The sequence below is a fragment of the Convolutriloba macropyga genome, chromosome 8 (genome assembly GCF_964194025.1).
Source record: "Convolutriloba macropyga chromosome 8, txConMacr16.3, whole genome shotgun sequence".
Classification (NCBI taxonomy): Eukaryota; Metazoa; Xenacoelomorpha; order Acoela; family Convolutidae; genus Convolutriloba; species Convolutriloba macropyga.
The window spans coordinates 63,250,908-63,273,301 of NC_134475.1; the positions used below are offsets into that span (position 1 = coordinate 63,250,908).

General features: G+C 39.1%; 2 protein-coding genes across 2 annotated transcripts; both read right to left on the reverse strand.

Moving 5' to 3' along the window:
* Window positions 1-1,471: 1,471 nt before the first annotated feature.
* LOC142345132 (uncharacterized) lies at window positions 1,472-2,395 on the reverse strand. The gene has a single exon (XM_075397218.1). The coding sequence runs from the start codon at window positions 2,393-2,395 to the stop codon at window positions 1,472-1,474; it is 924 nt and encodes a 307-aa protein (XP_075253333.1).
* Window positions 2,396-3,533: 1,138 nt separating this feature from the next.
* Window positions 3,534-4,037, reverse strand: LOC142345133 (uncharacterized). Its single transcript, XM_075397219.1, has one exon. It carries the CDS (start codon window positions 4,035-4,037, stop codon window positions 3,534-3,536), a length of 504 nt encoding a protein of 167 aa, XP_075253334.1.
* Window positions 4,038-22,394: the final 18,357 nt, after the last annotated feature.

Genomic DNA, 22,394 nt, shown 5'->3' on the forward strand with positions numbered 1-22,394 from the left:
ATACGCCTTGCTGGAAATACATGGATGTTTGTCATCAACATGTTATTAATACGACACCGCAATAAGTCCTATGCTTTTGAAAATATCAACAAAGACAGGCAAAAACCAAAAAAAATGCAATAGAAATTTGAAAAGAAAGTGTTGAAGCCACTTAAACTCTAATTTTTTCTCCGAAAGCTTTTTCTCTGTTCCTTCGGACGTCTTTGTTAAGCCAATTGGAACTTCTAATACGAAGATAATGAGATGCGATTTCAAAAGGAAACAAAATTACAAAAAAAATTTTTTTTGAAAATAGGAAAAGTCTTGTTATGGAAGTCATATAACCGATAGTTAGCAAATAAAACCGGTTACCAGATTAATTTTGGTTGCAGTAAATTGGATGTGGTTCCTGTCATTACTCAGACTGACTCCCTATTCATGAAAATTAGTTAAATATCGGTTAATCAAAAGTAATTGTTTGAATAATTGTTCTTTAAAGTCTTGACAGCCCTTAGCTGTCCCCTCAAAGCGCTATATAGGTTTAACTACTAAACATAAGAAACCCAAATAAAAGTTTAGCAATAGAGCTCCCAAAAATTAGTAAAACTTCAATAATAATATCAAATTTTTATAAAAAATTTTCGAAAACTCAGAGAGGAAGACAAAAAAAAACATGAGCGATGCCTTGAAAACGATTTTTTTTCATTGGGTATTATTTGACTGTAAATGAGATGATTTGAAATTTAATTTTGTAAAAGTTTTTTTTATAGAAAAGCTTCAATTTGAACAAACATTACGCTCAATCGAACAAAATCATGTTAAAAGTGAACAAAATATCACATGTTCACACAAAACTATAAACCTCGATAACTCCTCGAAAAAAACTAAATAAAAGAAAATCTTTATAATTTTTATTCTACGCTGGACGAGCTTTTCAATGATACCAATCACATTTCACTACGGTGAATAAATCGATCGGCCAAAATTGACTGAATAAAAAAACCCATTTGAGTATTTGGGGGGTCGGAACAATAATCTGTTCCAGTTAAACACAACGCTCCATGAGCTCTATTGTCATGAGCTTATATATATATATATATATATATATATATGTATATATATATAAATATTTATATATATATATATATATATATATATATATATTTATATATATTGATATATATATATATATATATATATATATATATATATGTATATATATATATATATATATATATATATATATATATATAAATATATGTATAAATTTTGTCATCAACTACATCTATAACTCTGCTTAAAGTTCTATATTCAAATTATGGTTCCGACTGCTCAAAAGTCAATTTCTTTATGAGTTCATTACAGTCCCCCTCGTTTTGGCGTTGTAGTCAAAACCTAAAGGTTTAATGATTTGTTAAAAGTTGTGAATTTGGTTACTGTTCATTAAATTTGTGTCCTGTTTCGACGTTCTGATCCGTTTCCTAGTCGTCAATTACAGTGCCATTTTGTTTACTGGTCTTGTTTGTTTCCCGAACCCAGTTCTGATTTCGCATGATCTAGCTTTTCCATCATTGCTGTGAGACAATTTTTCCACAATACCGATGGGCCAAATACCTCGTGGAGGCATGTCTTCCAATATCCAAACAAGGCTACCAACTTTGAGAGGCTTCTGATCTTTTATCCATTTGGGTCTCTTAGCCAATGTGGGTACGAACTCGCACAGGAGTCGTGTCCAAAATTGATATGAAAGGGTAATACATCTTTTCCAGTCCTTGTTGTAATCTTTAGTGATTGACAGTATTGACGGCAAACGTTTGTGAGGTCGACCGATAAGGAAATGATTAGGCGTGATTGGTTGATAAGACAACTCGTTGTCTGGGACGTAAGTCAAAGGCCTGCTGTTCAGGATTTCTTCGACTTGAGTTAGGAACGAGTGAAATGTTTCTTCGGTCAACATTTGAGAGCCGATCACTGAGTAGAGATTTCGTTTTGAGGACTGCACGAGTCTCTCCCATGCTCCTCTGAAGTGGGAAGCGTATGGTGGGATGAACTTCCATTCGATGGTCTCTTTGAGTAATCGGTCACTGATTTTCTGGTGGTCGAATTGGCTTACTTTTGTAGTGAGTTCACGAGAAGCGCCAACTAAATTTCTACCATTATCAGAGACAATGTGGTGAGGGTTTCCTCGACGGGTAGTAAACCTCAGTATCGCTTGAATAAAGGAATCAGTGCTTAAATGGTAAGCTGGTTCTAGATGAACGGCTCTTGTGGTAAGGCAAGTGAAGATGCAAGCGTATCGTTTTGGATACAAGTTGTCGCTGGCCTTTATAGCGAAAGGACCAAAGAAATCTACACCCGTATTTTGAAAATTAAAATTTTCAGTATTTGGAATCCTAACGTCTGGCAGGGGTGCCATTTGAGGTTGCAATGCTACTGCTTTTTGTCGACGGCAATCAAAACATCGGTTGGTTATTGTTCGTAAGGTGGAGCGAAGGCTGATTACAATAAAGGAGTGTTGAAAAATGAAACGGCAATGGTCGAGTCCTGTATGTCCATTGTGGTTGTGAATATCTCTAAGCATAAAAAAAGTTATATGTTCTTTGCCACTTAGGATTACTGGGGCTTGTAAGTTTTTTTCCAGTTGATTTGCATTGGCAAGACGTCCATTAGCTCTTATGACTCCGTCGTCGGAAATGAAGGGCAAGAAATCTTTTATTTTTGAGTGTGCTGGAACGTTTTGGTCTTTGCGAAGACAATCTAGCTCTTCCTCAAATGAGAGTTCTTGAGATTGCCTAAGTAGATAAATTTTGCTCATATTGACTGTCTTTATGGTCAAGTGGAAACTCTTCGTTGTAGTTTTGAGGTTGCTGATAAACAAAATTACAAATGCTAGAACGCGTTTAAGTTTTTCAAAGCTTGAGAACCGTTTTGGGTCAATGAGTGGCTGGTTTGCCCTTGAGAGAGCCATTGAAGCTGCTAAAGGGTAATTTGGCACTTTTGTCCGAGGCCAATTTGTTGGGTCATGTTTCAGAAAAAGTGGCCGGCCCGTTAAACCAACGACAATCCGGTTTGAACTCGTTTAATTTCAACCCTCTTGTTCCGTCGTCAGCTGGATTCAAGACACCTGGAACATGACGCCAGTCTGATGGTGAAGTTGTTTCAAGAATTTCTGCAACTCTGTTTGCTACATACATTTTGTGTCTTTTTTTGGAGTTGCAAATCCATTGTGGGGTCGTTGCGCTTTCCGACCAAAATTTCGCTTTGCTAATTGTTACATCGAGCTGTTGCTTTATGAAGAAGGCTACCCGAACTCCAATAACAGCTGCTGCCAGTTCTGGTTTAGGTATGTTTTGCTGTCGAATCGTGGCAACTTTTGCTTTTCCCATTAAAAAATTGATTGAACAAGTTGAATCTGTATGCTCTGTTTTTAAATATGCTACGGCACACAATGCTGTTAGAGAAGCGTCGTAAAAGATATGAAGAGTTGATTCCTTAGGTATCTTTTTCTCCTCGAACAGAAATCGTGGTATTTCAATGCTGGAAATGTTTCTGATTTATGTCATAAGAGACTTCAGGGTTGCATCAAAACTGGTAGGTAAAAGGTTGTCCCATTGTTTTCCTAAACGACAGACGTCCTGCATGATTGTTCTTAACCGCACTGTGAAGGGCGCAATAAACCCAATTGGGTCATAGATGGATGAAACACTCTTCAAAATCTTTCCCTGGGTGGGGTTCTCTAGATCCACTTTTTTAAATGTTTTGCTGTTTATAACGAAAGAGTCTCTGGACACAGACCACTGTATTCCTAATACTCTCTCAGTATCAGTTGTTGATGTCCGTTCGTCTTTTTCTCCGAATTTTGGAATAGGCGGTAGAATGGTAGACTTCTTTGTATCGTTTGGATTCTGGTCTTCTTTAGGGGTTGACTTCATTGTTTCAAAAGAATTGGAGGACCACTTGGTTAAATTGAAACCACCTAGCAAAAGTAAATTTTTCAGATCTTTTGAAATGGAAATTGCTTCTTCGACTGTGTCTGTTGCGTGATACAGGTCATCCATGTAAAAGGAACGTTAGACTGCCTTGGCTGCTGAAGGGTACTGCTGACAGTTGTCCTCCGCTGTTCGTCGCAAGGCAAAGTTACAACATGTCGATGAACACCTTGCTCCAAAAATGTGCCTTCTAAATTGGAAGCAATTTATCTTTTCGCCTTTCTTCCACAGAAATCTTGAAAACTTTGGTCCTGTGGTCGAACACCTACTTGCATAAACATGCCTTCAATGTCCGCAGATATCGCAACTTTTTTCTGCCTGAACCTGCAGATAACACCGGTCAAGTTTTGCATCAAGTCAGGCCCTGGCATGAGTTGCTTATTTAATGATACATCATGATATTTTGATGCTGCGTTCAAAACTTTTCTTGTTTTTGCTTTGTTAGGGTTTTTGACAGGGTGATGCGGAAAGTGCCAAATGTTTGTAGTCGTTTTATCTAAGGGAACCTCTTCAATGTAATTCTTTTTCAGATCTTCGTCTATTGTTTCCGTGCATTTCTCTAACAATTGCGGGTCTCTTTCAAGTCCTTTAACTAGGGCTTTGAGTTGTTTGAAGGCTAAAGTGAAGTTATTTGGCAGGTCGGGTTTGTTTTTCCATAAAAGCCCAACATGGTATCGTCCTTCCTTGAACTCTACAGTAGATTCCTAAATGTCTGATGCGCGTTTATCGGTCTCTGATTTTGTGACGTCCTTATTGGACGACAAATTTTCAAATTTGTACCAGTTGAGTACTTCGTTATACAGAGTGTCGTCAATTTTGCAGCACTCTGTAGACTCACTTTTGACAATTTGAGACTGGCATGTTACTGCTGAAGGCAGATCAGTTTTCCCTGACGCAGTCCATCCAAGTTCTGTTTGAATAGCTCTTGCGGTATTTGGAGGACCATAGTGAATCTCTCTAGGTGCAATGAGATCAAAATTGTCGCATCCAATCAAAATAGAGATTTGATTGATGTCAACGTCGGGGTATGAAATATGTTTCAAGTGATCAAATTCCTGAAACACCTTTCGAATCCATTCTAAATTATATTGGGGAAACTCTATGTCGGCCGAAACCTGAACGTCTTCTACATCAAAAGTTTGATTAGAACTCATTCCTTTAATCGAAAGGTTAACGTTGGTGAATGACACACTTTTTGTTCCATGGATTCCTTTGTGCAATTCTGTGTGTTGGGTTTTTTCGTTAAGAAAGATTCCAAGTGCGGAAGCAGTTTTCGTTAACATCTTTGATACGACGCTTCCATTGTCCAGAAAGGCGTACGTGTTTACTGACTTACCATCCCTTGAGAGTGTTACGGGGAGTATCTGAAGGAGTGAAGGACGTTCTGATGATCCAGCGGTACTGCAATGTGTTGAGTTTGATGACTGGCTAGACTCATCGTGTAAGTGTGTATGATGACGTTTGTTACAACTTCTGCAACTCTGCGTAGAAGGGCACTCCTTTGAAGAGTGACCCATTTTCAGGCATTTGAAACAGGCTTTGAGTTGATAGATGCCGTGCCTACGCTGCTTAATGGACATGTTTTTAAATTTTTTGCACATGTATATTCTGTGGTTGCCGTCCTTGAACAGACACTTTGAAGCTCTGGTGGTTTGAGGAACGTTTTGGTCTTGTAATTGTTGCTGCTGATTTCTAGAACTCTTGAACTGCCTTTGATGTTGACCACGTTCTTTGTTAAATTTTGAAGTTGTCTGCATGTCGGAAATCGTCTGCATGTCATGCGTGGATACATATCTTGATGTTCCTTGAATTTGGTTTTGATCATATCAAGGGTGATTGTTCCCATATTGTGAAAGATTGCTCCGCGGATTTGGTGAGTCATTTTGCCCAGCTTGTTTCGAGAAAAAGGTTCTAAATTCTGGAAGGTTTGAGCAGTCGAAGAGAGCCATTCGGCGAACTGCTTTAAGGAGGGAAATTCAATCTGATGTTGTGCACAATGTTTGCTCCAGTCAACTAGTTGGCTATAAGGTAATTTCTGTATTGCAACTTGGGTATTCATCGTTGATTTGAGGTCGTGTTCGTATTCCAGGCGTGTAAAAGTATTCACCAGGTCGTTTATAAATATACTAAAATTATCAAAACTTTTGGGTCGCTGGGCTGACGGGCTTGGAAACTATGCAAGTTTTTCTAAGTACGCATTTACGATGACGCTAGACTTACCATACTTTTTCTTCAGGTCGGCTAGAGCTTGGTAATAGCATTGACCATTGCAACCGTAGCCTTTAACTAAGCTCTTTTCTTGTCCAGTGAGAAGTGATTGTAAGTGTGTCATCTTTTCTCTGTCATCTTTTCTCGAGTCATTTTGCCCAGCTTGTTTCGAGAAAAAGGTTCTAAATTCTGGAAGGTTTGAGCAGTCGAAGAGAGCCATTCGGCGAACTGCTTTAAGGAGGGAAATTCAATCTGATGTTGTGCACAATGTTTGCTCCAGTCAACTAGTTGGCTATAAGGTAATTTCTGTATTGCAACTTGGGTATTCATCGTTGATTTGAGGTCGTGTTCGTATTCCAGGCGTGTAAATGTATTCACCAGGTCGTTTATAAATATACTAAAATTATCAAAACTTTTGGGTCGCTGGGCTGACGGGCTTGGAAACTATGCAAGTTTTTCTAAGTACGCATTTACGATGACGCTAGACTTACCATACTTTTTCTTCAGGTCGGCTAGAGCTTGGTAATAGCATTGACCATTGCAACCGTAGCCTTTAACTAAGCTCTTTTCTTGTCCAGTGAGAAGTGATTGTAAGTGTGTCATCTTTTCTCTAGTGCTAAGTGGCCTCGAGTCAATGACAGACTCGAATAACTGTATCCAATCTGTCCAAGTGAGGAGATTGCCAGTAAAGGTGTCAAGTTTTAGTGTCGGGAGAGTTCCTGATGAGATCGGGGTAGTGATAAATCGTTGCCTATGAGTGTGATCCTGACAATTTGCCAGACCAAATGAGGCTTGATGTTGTGGAAACGTAGTTTGGTCAAACTAATTTCTTGTCGCTGATGCATGGAAGGAAAAATTTGATGTTTCTAAATTTTGAAACGTTGCCGGTTGATTGGAACTAAGTGTTATACCTGTTGAAGCTGATAAAGTTTCCTGCGGAATCTCTCTGTGTTCTGATTCGTTTTATAGTGTTTGTTGTTGGAGGTTTGTTGGTAATCTTGTTTGTGTATCCGTTGAATTGTTGACAAGATGAGAACTGACTTTTAATTTTCTCCGAACCAATTTAAGTTTTCTGCGGGATTCGCGTTTGACTGCTAATGTCTCATCTAAAAACTGACAATGTTTTGATTCGCCTAGATTGAGTAGGAGAAACTCATTAGTCTTTTCTAGCTCAGATAGTAACTGCTGAACTTCCTTTTTTCCTTCTATGAACTCGTCGTATGGCAGATTCTCATCAGTTGAAATGTCTTCGATGAGATCGTTTATGCTCGAAACGCAATATTTGTGAAAACTGCGCTGACTTTCAACGGTTTTGGCAGGCATGGTGAAATTTTCTTTATAGAAATCTGTAGGTAAAATTTTTCTTTTTACGTATGCTCAAAAGAGTTGAGGCTGTGTTGGTCTATTGTAATTTCTTGCTGACGATTTGATGTTGATATTTGGTCACAAGAAATCTGAATTACTACGTTGAATATGTAAGAGGAGATTTGTCTTGCTAACTGACCGGTGGCACCTCACGGAACCTGGGGACAGTTAGAAGACAATTCTGTCTCTACCAGCTGACCAATGGTACCTCACGGAACCTGGGACAGCTAGTAGAGATGTTTTCGGAAGTAGTCTGTTATCTCACAAGTAGTTCAAGAGGCTACTCACAGAGCCTGGTGAACATTTAAGGTAAAGAAGATTTGTGAAATTTAAGTTGAAGTAGAAACTACCAGGTTGAGCAGATGAACGTACATGAATTCCGTTTACACTTGTAAATTTTGCTGTGACCACTGTTATTCAACATTACGTTATAATCCTTGTACAGAATCTTTTGTTTGATAAGGTGGTGAAGGTTTGAGCGACCACATTCGTTAAGGTGAAGATGATCTTTAGGATTGAAGTATTTAGCGCCTGATATATGCTGACTGATTCTCTATATTTCCAGTTTACTGAGGGTTTGTGAATACGAGATCTGTGGGACACTTTCACGAGGATTTCGTTAACGGCTGCTGATCGCTGTTTGTTTTCGTTTCGTTCTGGTATTCCTATGAGGTATACTTCTTTGGTTCTTTCGTTCAAAAAATTTGCGAATTCAATTAACTGATTTGCGATGTCAATTGGTGTTTTGTCTGACGGTTTGCAGCCGTTATACAAGTCGTTACCGCCAAAAAACAGTATATTTTTACAGTACTGATTGATAGGGGGAAGAAAGTTATATACGTCTTTGATGGTTGCGCCGGGAAGAGATAATATATTCAGGTTTTCAGATTCGAAATGTCTTCTCTGTGAATCTGTGATCAATATGAATTTCGTTTTCGAAGACTTGAAAAGATGATATCGCATGTCACATACAATCAGTAGACGTGGAGACAATAAGTGAGTTATGATGTAGAGGAAAGATTCTGGGTGCTCTGGTGAAGTGGATTTGGGTTGCTGCTGTTGGAAATCCTAGTTAGCCAGGAAAACTGCTGCAGAGTACTGCTCTGGGCTGGTGGCTGCTGGTGAGGAATCCTGGTTGGCCAGGAAAAACAACGCTGGGGAATGACGCTTGCCGTTGCTTTCTGCTGCTGGGAACCCTGGTTCTCCAGTAAAACTGCTGCACAAAGCTGCTGTTGGTTTGTAGCTGCTGATGGGGAATCCTGGTTGGCCAGGAAAACAAGGCTGGGGAAAGACGCTTGTCGTTGCTTACTGCTGCTAGGAACCCTGGTTAGCCAGGAAAACTTCTGTGGATTGCTGCTGATGGTTGGTAGCTGTGGTGGGTAATCCTGGTTGGCCGGGAAAAACTAGGCTGGGGAAAGACGCTTGTCGTTGCTTGCTGCTGCTGGGAACCCTGGTTAGCCAGGAAAACTTCTGCAGATTGCTGCTGCTGGTTGTAGCTGCTGCTGGGGAATCCTGGTTGGGCAGGAAAAACTAGGCTGGGGAATAACGCTTGTTCTTGCTTGCTGCTGCTGGGAACCCTGGTTAGCCAGGAAAATCTTTGCAGATTGCTGCTGCTGGCTGGTAGCTGCTGGTGGGAATCCTGATTGGCCAGGAAAAACTAGGCTGGGAAATAACGCTTGTTCTTACTTGCTGCTGCTGAGAACCCTGGTTAGCCAGGAAAACTTCTGCAGATTGCTGCTGCTGGTTGGTGGATGCTGGTGGGGAAGCCTGGTCGGCCAGGAAAACTAGGCTGGGGACAGACGCTTGTCGTTGCTTGCTGCTGCTGAGAAACCTGGTTAGCCAGGAAAAAGTGCTGCAGAATGCTGTTGCAGGTTGGTAGCTGCTGGTGGGGAATCCTGGTTGGCCAGGAAAAACCACGCTGGTGAAGGACGCTTGTCTTTGCTTGCTGCTGCTGGGAACCCTGGCTAGCCAGGAAACTTCTGCAGATGGCTGTAGCAGGTAGGTAGATGCTGGTGGGGAAGCCTGGTTGGCCAGGAAAAACAAGGCTGGGGAATGCCGCTTGCGGTTGGAATTGCCAAGTGACCGGAGAAGGGTGGTTTGGGTAGACCAAAACTTTGCTGGGGTTCCTCCACTCCCTAGTTGGGGGTGTTGTCCATAAACCACTGGGTTCGACCTCTGAGGGTGGGCTTGGTAGACCGAAAGTTGGCTGGGGTTCCTCCGCTCCCGTGGTGGGGGATGCCGTCTGTAAACCACGGGGTTCAACCTCTGAGGTTGGGTTGGGTAGACCGAAACTTGGCTGGGATTCCTCCGCTCCATGGTTGGGGGGTGCCGTCCGTAAACCACGGGGTTCGACCACTGAGGGTGGGTTGGGTAGACCGAAACTTGGCTGGGATTCCTCCGCTCCTGGTTGGGGGGTGCCGTCCGTAAACCACGGGGTTCGACCTCTGAGGGTGGGTTGGGTAGACCGAAACTTGGCTGGGATTCCTCCGCTCCCTGGGTGGGGGTGCCGTCCGTAAACCACGGGGTTCGACCGCTGAGGGTGGGTTGGGCAGACCGAAACTTGGCTGGGATTCCTCCGCTCCCTGGTTGGGGGGTGCCGTCCGTAAACCACGGGGTTCGACCTCTGAGGGTGGGTTGGGTAGACCGAAACTTGGCTGGGATTCCTCCGCTCCCTGGGTGGGGGGTGCCGTCCGTAAACCACGGGGTTCGACCGCTGAGGGTGGGTTGGGCAGACCGAAACTTGGCTGGGATTCCTCCGCTCCCTGGGTGGGGGGTGCCGTCCGTAAACCACGTGGTTTGACCTCTGAGGTTGGGTTGGGTAGACTGAAACTTGGCTGGGGTACCTCCACTGCCTGGGTGGGGGTAGTGTCCGTAAAAAAAACGGCGGGGTGTTAGAACAATATTCGAAAAAAATTGACGGGGGTGCTATGGCTTTGGACTTAGCTTCGAGTGTTGGCAGGCTTTAGTCAAGGGTTCGTGCCTTCTAACGTTGGTGCGCCATGTCATCAACTACATCTATAACTCTGCTTAAAGTTGTTAATCATCAACTCATATTGTCTTGGTGTGTTATCTTGGTCTTACTCATTTTGCACGCTCCATATTCAAATTATGGTTCTGACTGCTCAAAAGTCAAGTTCTTTATGAGTTCATTACAAATATATATACATATATAAACTCAGTGTTATGTATCATATTTCCTCGCTTTTAAACAGAAGTACTCAAGTTTACCTGAAAGTTTAACAATATGAATTTAATGTTAATAATGGATCACCGTTTATTTAGAATGTACATTGTGGTAATTTGCTCGACAGGCAATGCATTTTTGTTGGAAATTTGTACCAATGTTGCTGATGTTTGATATCTTTCCATGCAACTAATTCGGGTTCGTTGTCAGGGGATTAAAAGCTCTGTCGTATTTATTTGTGGTTTCGTTCGGCACTTCTTTCGTGTCGTACCGTTAAAACTCAGGTTGGCCTTTTCGTTGCCTTTTTCCCAATGTATTGATTCTCGGGACTGTTGAAAGGTCTATTTGTGCGGTCATTTCTGATAGAAGCTCTACCTCCTCATCATTTCCATAACCTGTCCATTGTTTTTCTGGTAAGAATTCATTGCGCATTACTGTCTCTTCGTTCAAACAGTGATCGAAAAATTCCTCATATCCGACATAATTATGCCTTGGATGTGTACCTATAAAGCTGAGCAGAGTATTAGCTCCTCTATTGAAGTGTGCTTGGCTGGACAAAATTTGATTGGCCAGGAAAAACTAGGCTGGGAAATAACGCTTGTTCTTACTTGCTGCTGCTGAGAACCCTGGTTAGCCAGGAAAACTTCTGCAGATTGCTGCTGCTGGTTGGTGGATGCTGGTGGGGAAGCCTGGTCGGCCAGGAAAACTAGGCTGGGGACAGACGCTTGTCGTTGCTTGCTGCTGCTGAGAAACCTGGTTAGCCAGGAAAAAGTGCTGCAGAATGCTGTTGCAGGTTGGTAGCTGCTGGTGGGGAATCCTGGTTGGCCAGGAAAAACCACGCTGGTGAAGGACGCTTGTCTTTGCTTGCTGCTGCTGGGAACCCTGGCTAGCCAGGAAACTTCTGCAGATGGCTGTAGCAGGTAGGTAGATGCTGGTGGGGAAGCCTGGTTGGCCAGGAAAAACAAGGCTGAGGAAAGACGCTTGTCGTTGCTTGCTGCTGCTGGGAACCCTGGTTAGCCGGGAAACTTCTGCAGATGGCTGTTGCAGGTTGGTAGATGCTGGTGGGGAAGCCTGGTTGGCCAGGAAAAACAAGGCTGGGGAATGCCGCTTGCGGTTGGAATTGCCAAGTGACCGGAGAAGGGTGGTTTGGGTAGACTCAACTTTGGTTGGGGCGCCTCCACCGCCTGGTTGCGGGTATCGTCCGAAAAACCACGGGGTTTAACCTCTGATGATGGGTTGGGTAGACCAAAACTTTGCTGGGGTTCCTCCACTCCCTAGTTGGGGGTGTTGTCCATAAACCACTGGGTTCGACCTCTGAGGGTGGGCTTGGTAGACCGAAAGTTGGCTGGGGTTCCTCCGCTCCCTTGGTGGGGGATGCCGTCTGTAAACCACGGGGTTCAACCTCTGAGGTTGGGTTGGGTAGACCGAAACTTGGCTGGGATTCCTCCGCTCCATGGTTGGGGGGTGCCGTCCGTAAACCACGGGGTTCGACCACTGAGGGTGGGTTGGGTAGACCGAAACTTGGCTGGGATTCCTCCGCTCCCTGGTTGGGGGGTGCCGTCCGTAAACCACGGGGTTCGACCTCTGAGGGTGGGTTGGGTAGACCGAAACTTGGCTGGGATTCCTCCGCTCCCTGGGTGGGGGTGCCGTCCGTAAACCACGGGGTTCGACCGCTGAGGGTGGGTTGGGCAGACCGAAACTTGGCTGGGATTCCTCCGCTCCCTGGTTGGGGGGTGCCGTCCGTAAACCACGGGGTTCGACCTCTGAGGGTGGGTTGGGTAGACCGAAACTTGGCTGGGATTCCTCCGCTCCCTGGGTGGGGGTGCCGTCCGTAAACCACGGGGTTCGACCGCTGAGGGTGGGTTGGGCAGACCGAAACTTGGCTTGGATTCCTCCGCTCCCTGGGTGGGGGGTGCCGTCCGTAAACCACGTGGTTTGACCTCTGAGGTTGGGTTGGGTAGACTGAAACTTGGCTGGGGTACCTCCACTGCCTGGGTGGGGGTAGTGTCCGTAAAAAAAACGGCGGGGTGTTAGAACAATATTCGAAAAAAATTGACGGGGGTGCTATGGCTTTGGACTTAGCTTCGAGTGTTGGCAGGCTTTAGTCAAGGGTTCGTGCCTTCTAACGTTGGTGCGCCATGTCATCAACTACATCTATAACTCTGCTTACAGTTGTTAATCATCAACTCATATTGTCTTGGTGTGTTATCTTGGTCTTACTCATTTTGCACGCTCCATATTCAAATTATGGTTCTGACTGCTCAAAAGTCAAGTTCTTTATGAGTTCATTACAAATATATATACATATATAAACTCAGTGTTATGTATCATATTTCCTCGCTTTTAAACAGAAGTACTCAAGTTTACCTGAAAGTTTAACAATATGAATTTAATGTTAATAACCCAGGTTGAGGTGCCATCCGGAAGTGACCTCTGATCAGACCGTGCCAGACGAAAGTAACCTCTGATCAGACCATCCCAGACGAAGATGACCTCTGATCAGACTAATGTGCGCTCAAAACACCGTGTGCGCTGAATGTGCGCTCAAAATGGTCTCTGATCATACCATTCCCATCCGGAAGTGACCTCTGATCAGACCCAATTCAGACCATTGCCAGACGATTGTGCAACCATGGACCAGACGAAACCCAGACCATTGTCCAGACGATTGTGCGCGTCAGATGACCTCTGATCAGACTATCCCCAGACGAAAAATACCATTGATCAGACCATCTTCCCAAGATTTTCTGACCACCTCCAGACCATTGTCCAGACGATTGTGCAACCATGGCCCAGACGATTGTGCGCGTCAGATGACCTCTGATCAGACTATCCCCAGACCAAAAATGCCATTGATCAGACCATCTTCCCAAGATTTTCTGACCACCTCCAGACCATTGTCCAGACGATTGTGCAACCATGGCCCAGACGATTGTGCGCGTCAGATGACCTCTGATCAGACTATCCCCAGACCAAAAGTGCCATTGATCAGACCATCTTCCCAAGATTTTCTGACCACCTCCAGACCATTGTCCAGACGATTTTGCAACCATGGCCCCCACTAAACCCAGACCATTTTCCCGACAGTTGTTAAGTCAGATGATCTCCAATCAGACTATCCCAAAGGAAAAATGCCACTATTCAGACACGTTTCTAGGAGAAATTTGATCGGGTCAAGGGGCAAGTTTAATGTGAACCAAATTGTTAACCCAGACTTACAATAGTATTTAGAGATATGCGGAGAATTCATATATTTTACCTCATTTACCATTTTAAAAAAGGAAAAAAGGGTTCTGAATGTTCTTTTACATTTATTACTGAATATATTGTGAAAAAAAATTAATGAATGAATATATGTTAAGAAAATCTATGGTTACATGGATTTAAAATGAACTATCATTTTTTCTTTTTATATTCTTTTAACTTCTTCTTCACAAATAGATGTTCTTTATGTGAATTTTGTTGTTTCTTAATGTTTATTTTAATCATCGAAATGTTTATTGGTCAATGTATCTAATTTTAGTGAATTGACAATAGTATTGTAGACAACGTATGGAAAATCAGCTCACTAAAAATAGATACATTGAACAGTAAGCATTACGATGATTAAAATAAACATAAAGAAACAACAAAATTCACATAAAGAACATCTATTTGTGAAGAAGAAGTTGAATGAATTTAAAAAGAAAAGAGGATAATTGATTTTAAACCCATGTAACAATAAATTTTTTTAACATAGATTTTCTCAAGATATATTCAGTAATAAATACAAAAGAGCATTTAGATTCTTATTTTAATGTGGTAAAACAGATAAAATAAATGAATTCTCCAAATATCTCTAAACACTATTGCAAGTCTAAGATAACAATTTGTTTAACTTTAAACTTGCACCTTGACCTACAGTACTATTGCCCCAGACTTACATTAGTATTTAGAGATATGGGGAGAATTCGTATATTTTACCTGATTTACCTTTTTTAAAATAAGGTTCTTATTGTTTTATATTTATTAATGAATATATTTTGAAAAAATCCATGTTAAAACAATCTATGGTTATACGGATTTAAAATGAATTGTCCTCTATTCTTTTTAAATTCTTTTAACTTGTTCTTCACAAATAGATGTTCTTTTTTTGTTAATTTTGTTGTTTCTTCAAGTTTATTTTAATCATCGTAATGCTTATTGTTCAATGTATCTATTTTAGTGAACTGCTTTTTCATACATATGACTGTTTCTTCATGAAAGCTCAAGAAGTATTCAAGTTTATTTTATTTTTACCTAATTTCACTTTCAAAAATGAAAAAAAACGCGTCAAGGAGTTGCTTAAAGTAAACCGAATTGATTCCCCAGACTTTCATAAATATAAAACTTTTTAAACAATCAGAGTGGTCTGCCTAACTGATATATATGAATAATCATCCCGGAAAGTGAATAAAAAAACAAAAACTACATTCAAGTTTTTAAGCATTTTCGGCTTCCAATTTTTTTCCAACAATATACGTGTTCCCTGTTAACTGATACGCATAAAACGCTAGTTTCAACGCCAAATCAGACATATAACACAAATCAACTAAATTTTAAATCGGAATAACTTTAAAAAGTTAACTAATTTGTTTTGTTAAGTTTAAACATTTTTTAACGTCTTGAGCATCCTTTTGCTATGAATCTTTGACTATCGCAAACTTTTTTTGACAAAATATTACTAATTGCACCTTTTTCATAATTCTGCAGAAAGTTTCTATTGTTTCTGCAAATCGAGTTGATGGTCAGATCATAAAAAAGACACATTGTAAAATTTTAGTAAATATTTCTTTTTGGTTTATGTAGTTCTTCTTTAGACACTAACGCCATCGGACTATATCAAATATTAAGCAAGTTTTTCTCGAAAACAAAATATCTTTTTGCTGACGATTTGATGTAAAAATGCTTCAGAAACAGCCCCTGATATTGATCAAAATAATGAAATTTTTTCAAAAATTTTCAAAAAGTAATTTGTTTCAATTACTCCTACTCAATTTTCAGAAAAAGTCTAAGAAGAGAGGACGTACTATCAATCAAAAAGAATTGTATTTGATAAGAAACGAAAAAAAATGTAAAAAGAGAATTGAAAAGCTTATGATGCAAATTGTTTTGAATAACGGTAATTAGTAGTCATCTTTTTCTTAAATCGTTCACCAATATTTTCTTAAGTAAGCTTTGTTTATTGGAGTTTTTATAAAGAAAATTTAGCCTTTTTGATAGGTCCCGCAATGAAAAAAAACGTTGTAGTTTTAACAATTTTCCTGTAGTAAGAATCTTCTGTATTGCTAATAACAGCTGCAAAGTTTTCAAAATTTTGGTCATTTATAAAAAATTCTTCCTCTAATAATTTTTCAGTTAGAAAGAGATGAGACGCGTATTATAGCTCATTTTCTTGCATTTTTAACGTTCTTTCTGAACATATATATATACATATGTATATTAATTACTTTTTTTTAGTTTGAACGTAATATTTTGTAAAGAGTAACTTTTATCAACAAAAAGTACGGTTGTTTCAAGAATCTTTCACTAATAACTTTTTGTTCAGGCAATCTTTTGCAAAGTTTTTATAACCAAAATTTAGCATTTCTATTGGTTCTTACAATGCAACACAAAAATAATGTAGTTCTCGCCATTTTTGTCCCGTAGAAAGCCTCTGTAGTATGCAAATTTTTCGAAATTTTGGTCATATTTAAAAATTCTTCCTTCAATAATTTTTCACTTAGAAAGAGTTGAGACGTGTATTATAGCTCATTTTCTTGCATTTTTAACGTACTTTTTGAATATATGTATATTAAATACTTTTTTTTCAGTTTGATTCAAATATTCTGTAAAAGAGTAACTTTTGTCAATAAAAATTACGGTTTTTTCAAGAATCTTTCACTAATAACTTTTTGTTCAGGCAATGTTTTGCAAAGTTTTTATAACCAAAATTTAGCATTTCTTTTGGTTCTCACAATACAAAACAAAAATAATGTAGTTCTCTCCATTTTCGTGCCCTAAGAAGCCTCTGTAGTGCTACAAAGAGCTGCAAATTTTGCTAAATTTTGGTCATTTTCAAAGTTTCCTTCTTTAATAACTTTTAGGTTTTTGTGAGTTAAGACGCGTACTATAGCTTATTTTCTTGCATTTTTAACGGTCTTTCTGAATATATATATATATTCAATATGTTAAAACTAGTTTCAAAGGGAATTTTTAACCTTTTTCAAGGGGTAGTCAATTTGACCAAATTCCGGTGTCTGGGGCTAAAATCGTCAAGATGAAAACCTTGTTAAAGTGCTATATTTTTATATGGCATCCAAGCCCGGTTCATCCTGAGTTCAGAACACTAATTTTTATCAATTTTCGTTCAGTAGTTTCGGAGAAATAGCCTTTTTTGTGAGTTTCACAATTTTGGTAACGTGTCCTTAAATTCGGGCTTATACGTGGACTAATACATATGAAATTGCCGAAACGCAACTATTTATAACAGAAACTTTATAGCTGTTTTTAATGATGTTCCCGGCCTCGAAAATAGATTCCGTTCAGTTAGTTGAACTCGCCTTATCAAGAGCTTTTCAACGATATATATTTGATACCACTTAAAATTTGGTCCTCCTTCGTCCTAGATCACCTGCGTTCGCCATGTGAAATATTCGAAGCTGTCCGCAGTCTGCCACAGTTCACATGCTCATTAGGTGGACAGCAGAGGGGTATGAAGACAGCGAAGACAGTACACTGGTGACTGCGAACAAAGGAGGTATAAATAAACATGAAATGAAATAAGAAGTTCAGATTGTGTATAGCATCAGTTTATCAGTTTCGGATTAGTGGGGGTGGAGGAAATTAGCATCAGCTAAGGGTAGTTGAGCAGCGAAAGAGCAGTTGAGCAGCCAGAGGGTAGTTGCGCAGCCAGTTAGTGCGCGCAGTAGAAGCAGTGAGGGTAGAAGCATTGGTTCTTGTAGTCAAATACACCTGTTTCAGAGCAGAATGGAGGTTCTATTCGCAGAAGAACGTGAATATGAGTTTGAGGAAACCACCCGAAGTGATGAAGTGATAAGCCCTGGAGGCATAAAGAAGCAATTGATGTTAAAACGCATGAAAGAGCGCGAAGAAGAGAAAGCAACTAGCAAGTTCTTGCGTACTCCCCCGAAACCCAAAGACGAAAAGTACGCCCTATCTTTCAAGTTTCAAAAGTATGTTGGAAACTGCTTGCCAGGCGAGGCTCAGGACAAAATTTTCAATCTTTTCGAGGGAACAACGGATGTTAAATTGGGTAGATTGAGGCCCAACGATAAGCAAAACGACAAGACAAAGTACCGATATAACGGGTGGATCAATTTTTTTTCTGTTGGTGATTGTCATAGAGCTATGGAGGCTATACGAAACAACGAAGAAAAAACGAATGGGATGCAGATAGTGAAGATTGGAAAAGTGCGCGAACTGGTATGTGAGTTTTCAAAAAAGAAGAAAGAGCAGAAGAGAGTGCAACCTGCGAGTTGCTATAACGGCGATGGAACCAAACAACTGGTCAGAATGGTTAAATTTTCAAAGAAACCAGCGAAGAATGACAAACCCATTGTCAAGCCGCACCCAAATTTTTAGATTTGATCAGAAATTTGTTAGTTTGTTTTGATAGTTGGAATTTGATGATGTTTGGAATTTGTTGATGTTTGGAATTTGATTCATTGAAATTTGCCCTAATTGACAGCTTTCACCACGGTTTATCTTTTTCTAGATTTACGATTTATGATGTTTATATTCAATTTTTGAGGCCAGTCTGCAGGGGAAACCCTAGATTACCAACAGACTGGCCTATAGGAAAATTATCAAATCGTCTTTCTCATATGTTCGTATTTCAATCGGAAATATCCACTTATTCGCTTTTTCTATTTTCAAAAATATAGAAATTTTATCGGGTCAAGGAGTTGTTCAAATCAAACCAAACTTGGTATGCAGTATCCCCTGTGTATGTAGAATCTAGAACAAAAAGAATTTTTGCTATAGCTTGCCTAGGAAAAAAGTTAGTTTTGCAATCGGAAATATCGAGTTATTCGCTTATTTTATTTTCAAAAATATAGAAATTTTATCGGGTCAAGGAGTTGTTCAAATCAAACCAAACTTGGTATGCAGTATCCCCTGTGTATGTAGAATCTAGAACAAAAAGAATTTTTGCTATAGCTTGCCTAGGAAAAAAGTTAGTTTTGCAATCGGAAATATCGAGTTATTCGCTTATTTTATTTTCAAAAATATAGAAATTTTATCGGGTCAAGGAGTTGTTCAAATCAAACCAAACTTGGTATGCAGTATCCCCTGTGTATGTAGAATCTAGAACAAAAAGAATTTTTGCTATAGCTTGCCTAGGAAAAAAGTTCGTATTTCAATCGGAAATATCCAGTTATTCGCTTATTATATTTTCAAAAATATAGAAATTTTATCGGGTCAAGGAGTTGTTCAAATCTAACCAAACTGGGTATGGAGTATACCATGGGCAAGTAGAGTCTAAAACAAAAAGAATTTTGGTTATAGCTTGCCTAGGAAAAAAGTTCGTATTTCAATCGGAAATATCCAGTTATTCGCTTATTATATTTTCAAAAATATAGAAATTTTATCGGGTCAAGGAGTTGTTCAAATCTAACCAAACTGGGTATGGAGTATACCATGGGCAAGTAGAGTCTAAAACAAAAAGAATTTTGGTTATAGCTTGCCTAGGAAAAAAGTTCGTATTTCAATCGGAAATATCCAGTTATTCGCTTATTATATATTTTCAAAAATATAGAAATTTTATCGGGTCAAGGAGTTGTTCAAATCTAACCAAACTGGGTATGGAGTATACCATGGGCAAGTAGAGTCTAAAACAAAAAGAATTTTTGCTATAGCTTGTCTAGAAAAAAAGTTCGTATTTCAATCGGAAATATCCAGTTATTCGCTTATTATATTTTCAAAAATATAGAAATTTTATCGGGTCAAGGAGTTGTTCAAATCTAACCAAACTGGGTATGGAGTATACCATGGGCAAGTAGAGTCTAAAACAAAAAGAATTTTGGTTATAGCTTGCCTAGGAAAAAAGTTCGTATTTCAATCGGAAATATCCAGTTATTCGCTTATTATATATTTTCAAAAATATAGAAATTTTATCGGGTCAAGGAGTTGTTCAAATCAAACCAAACTTGGTATGCAGTATCCCCTGTGTACCTAGAGTCTAGAACAAAAAGAATTTTTGCTATAGCTTGCCTAGGAAAAAAGTTAGTTTTGCAATCGGAAATTTGCGAATATTTCGAATATTTAATTTCAAAAATAGGTCTTTTTCATCGGGTCAAGGAGTTGTTCAAATCAAACCAAACTCGGTATGGAGTATCCCGTGTATACCTAGAGTCTAGAACAAAAAGAATTTTTGCTATAGCTTGCCTAGGAAAAAAGTTCGTATTTCAATCGGAAATATCCAGTTATTCGCTTATTTTATTTTAAATTTTAAAAAATAGGTCTTTTTGATTAGGTCTTAGAGTTGTCCAAAGTGAACCAAACTCGGTATGGAGTTTTCCATTGGTATCTAGATGGTAAAACAAAAAGAATTGTTGCTATAGCTTGCCTAGGAAAAAAGTTAGTTTTGCAATCGGAAATATCGAATTATTCGCTTATTTTATTTTCAAAAATATAGAAATTTTATCGGGTCAAGGAGTTGTTCAAATCAAACCAAACTTGGTATGCAATATCCCCTCTGTACCTAGAGTCTAGAACAAAAAGAATTTTTGCTATAGCTTGCCTAGGAAAAAAGTTAGTTTTGCAATCGGAAATTTGCGAATATTTCGAATATTTAATTTCAAAAATAGGTCTTTTTCATCGGGTCAAGGAGTTGTTCAAATCAAACCAAACTCGGTATAGAGTATCCCGTGTGTACCTAGAGTCTAAAGCAAAAAGAATTTTTGCTATAGCTTGTCTAGAAAAAAAGTTCGTATTTCAATCGGAAATATCCAGTTATTCGCTTATTATATTTTCAAAAATATAGAAATTTTATCGGGTCAAGGAGTTGTTCAAATCTAACCAAACTGGGTATGGAGTATACCATGGGCAAGTAGAGTCTAAAACAAAAAGAATTTTGGTTATAGCTTGCCTAGGAAAAAAGTTCGTATTTCAATCGGAAATATCCAGTTATTCGCTTATTATATATTTTCAAAAATATAGAAATTTTATCGGGTCAAGGAGTTGTTCAAATCAAACCAAACTTGGTATGCAGTATCCCCTGTGTACCTAGAGTCTAGAACAAAAAGAATTTTTGCTATAGCTTGCCTAGGAAAAAAGTTAGTTTTGCAATCGGAAATTTGCGAATATTTCGAATATTTAATTTCAAAAATAGGTCTTTTTCATCGGGTCAAGGAGTTGTTCAAATCAAACCAAACTCGGTATGGAGTATCCCGTGTGTACCTAGAGTCTAGAACAAAAAGAATTTTTGCTATAGCTTGCCTAGGAAAAAAGTTCGTATTTCAATCGGAAATATCCAGTTATTCGCTTATTTTATTTTAAATTTTAAAAAATAGGTCTTTTTGATTAGGTCTTAGAGTTGTCCAAAGTGAACCAAACTCGGTATGGAGTTTTCCATTGGTATCTAGATGGTAAAACAAAAAGAATTGTTGCTATAGCTTGCCTAGGAAAAAAGTTAGTTTTGCAATCGGAAATATCGAATTATTCGCTTATTTTATTTTCAAAAATATAGAAATTTTATCGGGTCAAGGAGTTGTTCAAATCAAACCAAACTTGGTATGAAGTATCCCCTCTGTACCTAGAGTCTAGAACAAAAAGAATTTTTGCTATAGCTTGCCTAGGAAAAAAGTTAGTTTTGCAATCGGAAATTTGCGAATATTTCGAATATTTAATTTCAAAAATAGGTCTTTTTCATCGGGTCAAGGAGTTGTTCAAATCAAACCAAACTCGGTATAGAGTATCCCGTGTGTACCTAGAGTCTAAAGCAAAAAGAATTTTTGCTATAGCTTGTCTAGAAAAAAAGTTCGTATTTCAATCGGAAATATCCAGTTATTCGCTTATTATATTTTCAAAAATATAGAAATTTTATCGGGTCAAGGAGTTGTTCAAATCTAACCAAACTGGGTATGGAGTATACCATGGGCAAGTAGAGTCTAAAACAAAAAGAATTTTGGTTATAGCTTGCCTAGGAAAAAAGTTCGTATTTCAATCGGAAATATCCAGTTATTCGCTTATTATATATTTTCAAAAATATAGAAATTTTATCGGGTCAAGGAGTTGTTCAAATCAAACCAAACTTGGTATGCAGTATCCCCTGTGTACCTAGAGTCTAGAACAAAAAGAATTTTTGCTATAGCTTGCCTAGGAAAAAAGTTAGTTTTGCAATCGGAAATTTGCGAATATTTCGAATATTTAATTTCAAAAATAGGTCTTTTTCATCGGGTCAAGGAGTTGTTCAAATCAAACCAAACTCGTTATGGAGTATCCCGTGTGTACCTAGAGTCTAGAACAAAAAGAATTTTTGCTATAGCTTGCCTAGGAAAAAAGTTCGTATTTCAATCGGAAATATCCAGTTATTCGCTTATTTTATTTTAAATAATTTTAAAAAATAGGTCTTTTTGATTAGGTCTTAGAGTTGTCCAAAGTGAACCAAACTCGGTATGGAGTTTTCCATGGGTATCTAGATGGTAAAA

Bases quoted from the DNA above. Each gene is read 5' to 3' on its own strand.
- LOC142345132 (XM_075397218.1), bottom strand. From the start codon at position 2,395: ATGGCACCCCTGCCAGACGTTAGGATTCCAAATACTGAAAATTTTAAT.
- LOC142345133 (XM_075397219.1), bottom strand. From the start codon at position 4,037: ATGGATGACCTGTATCACGCAACAGACACAGTCGAAGAAGCAATTTCC.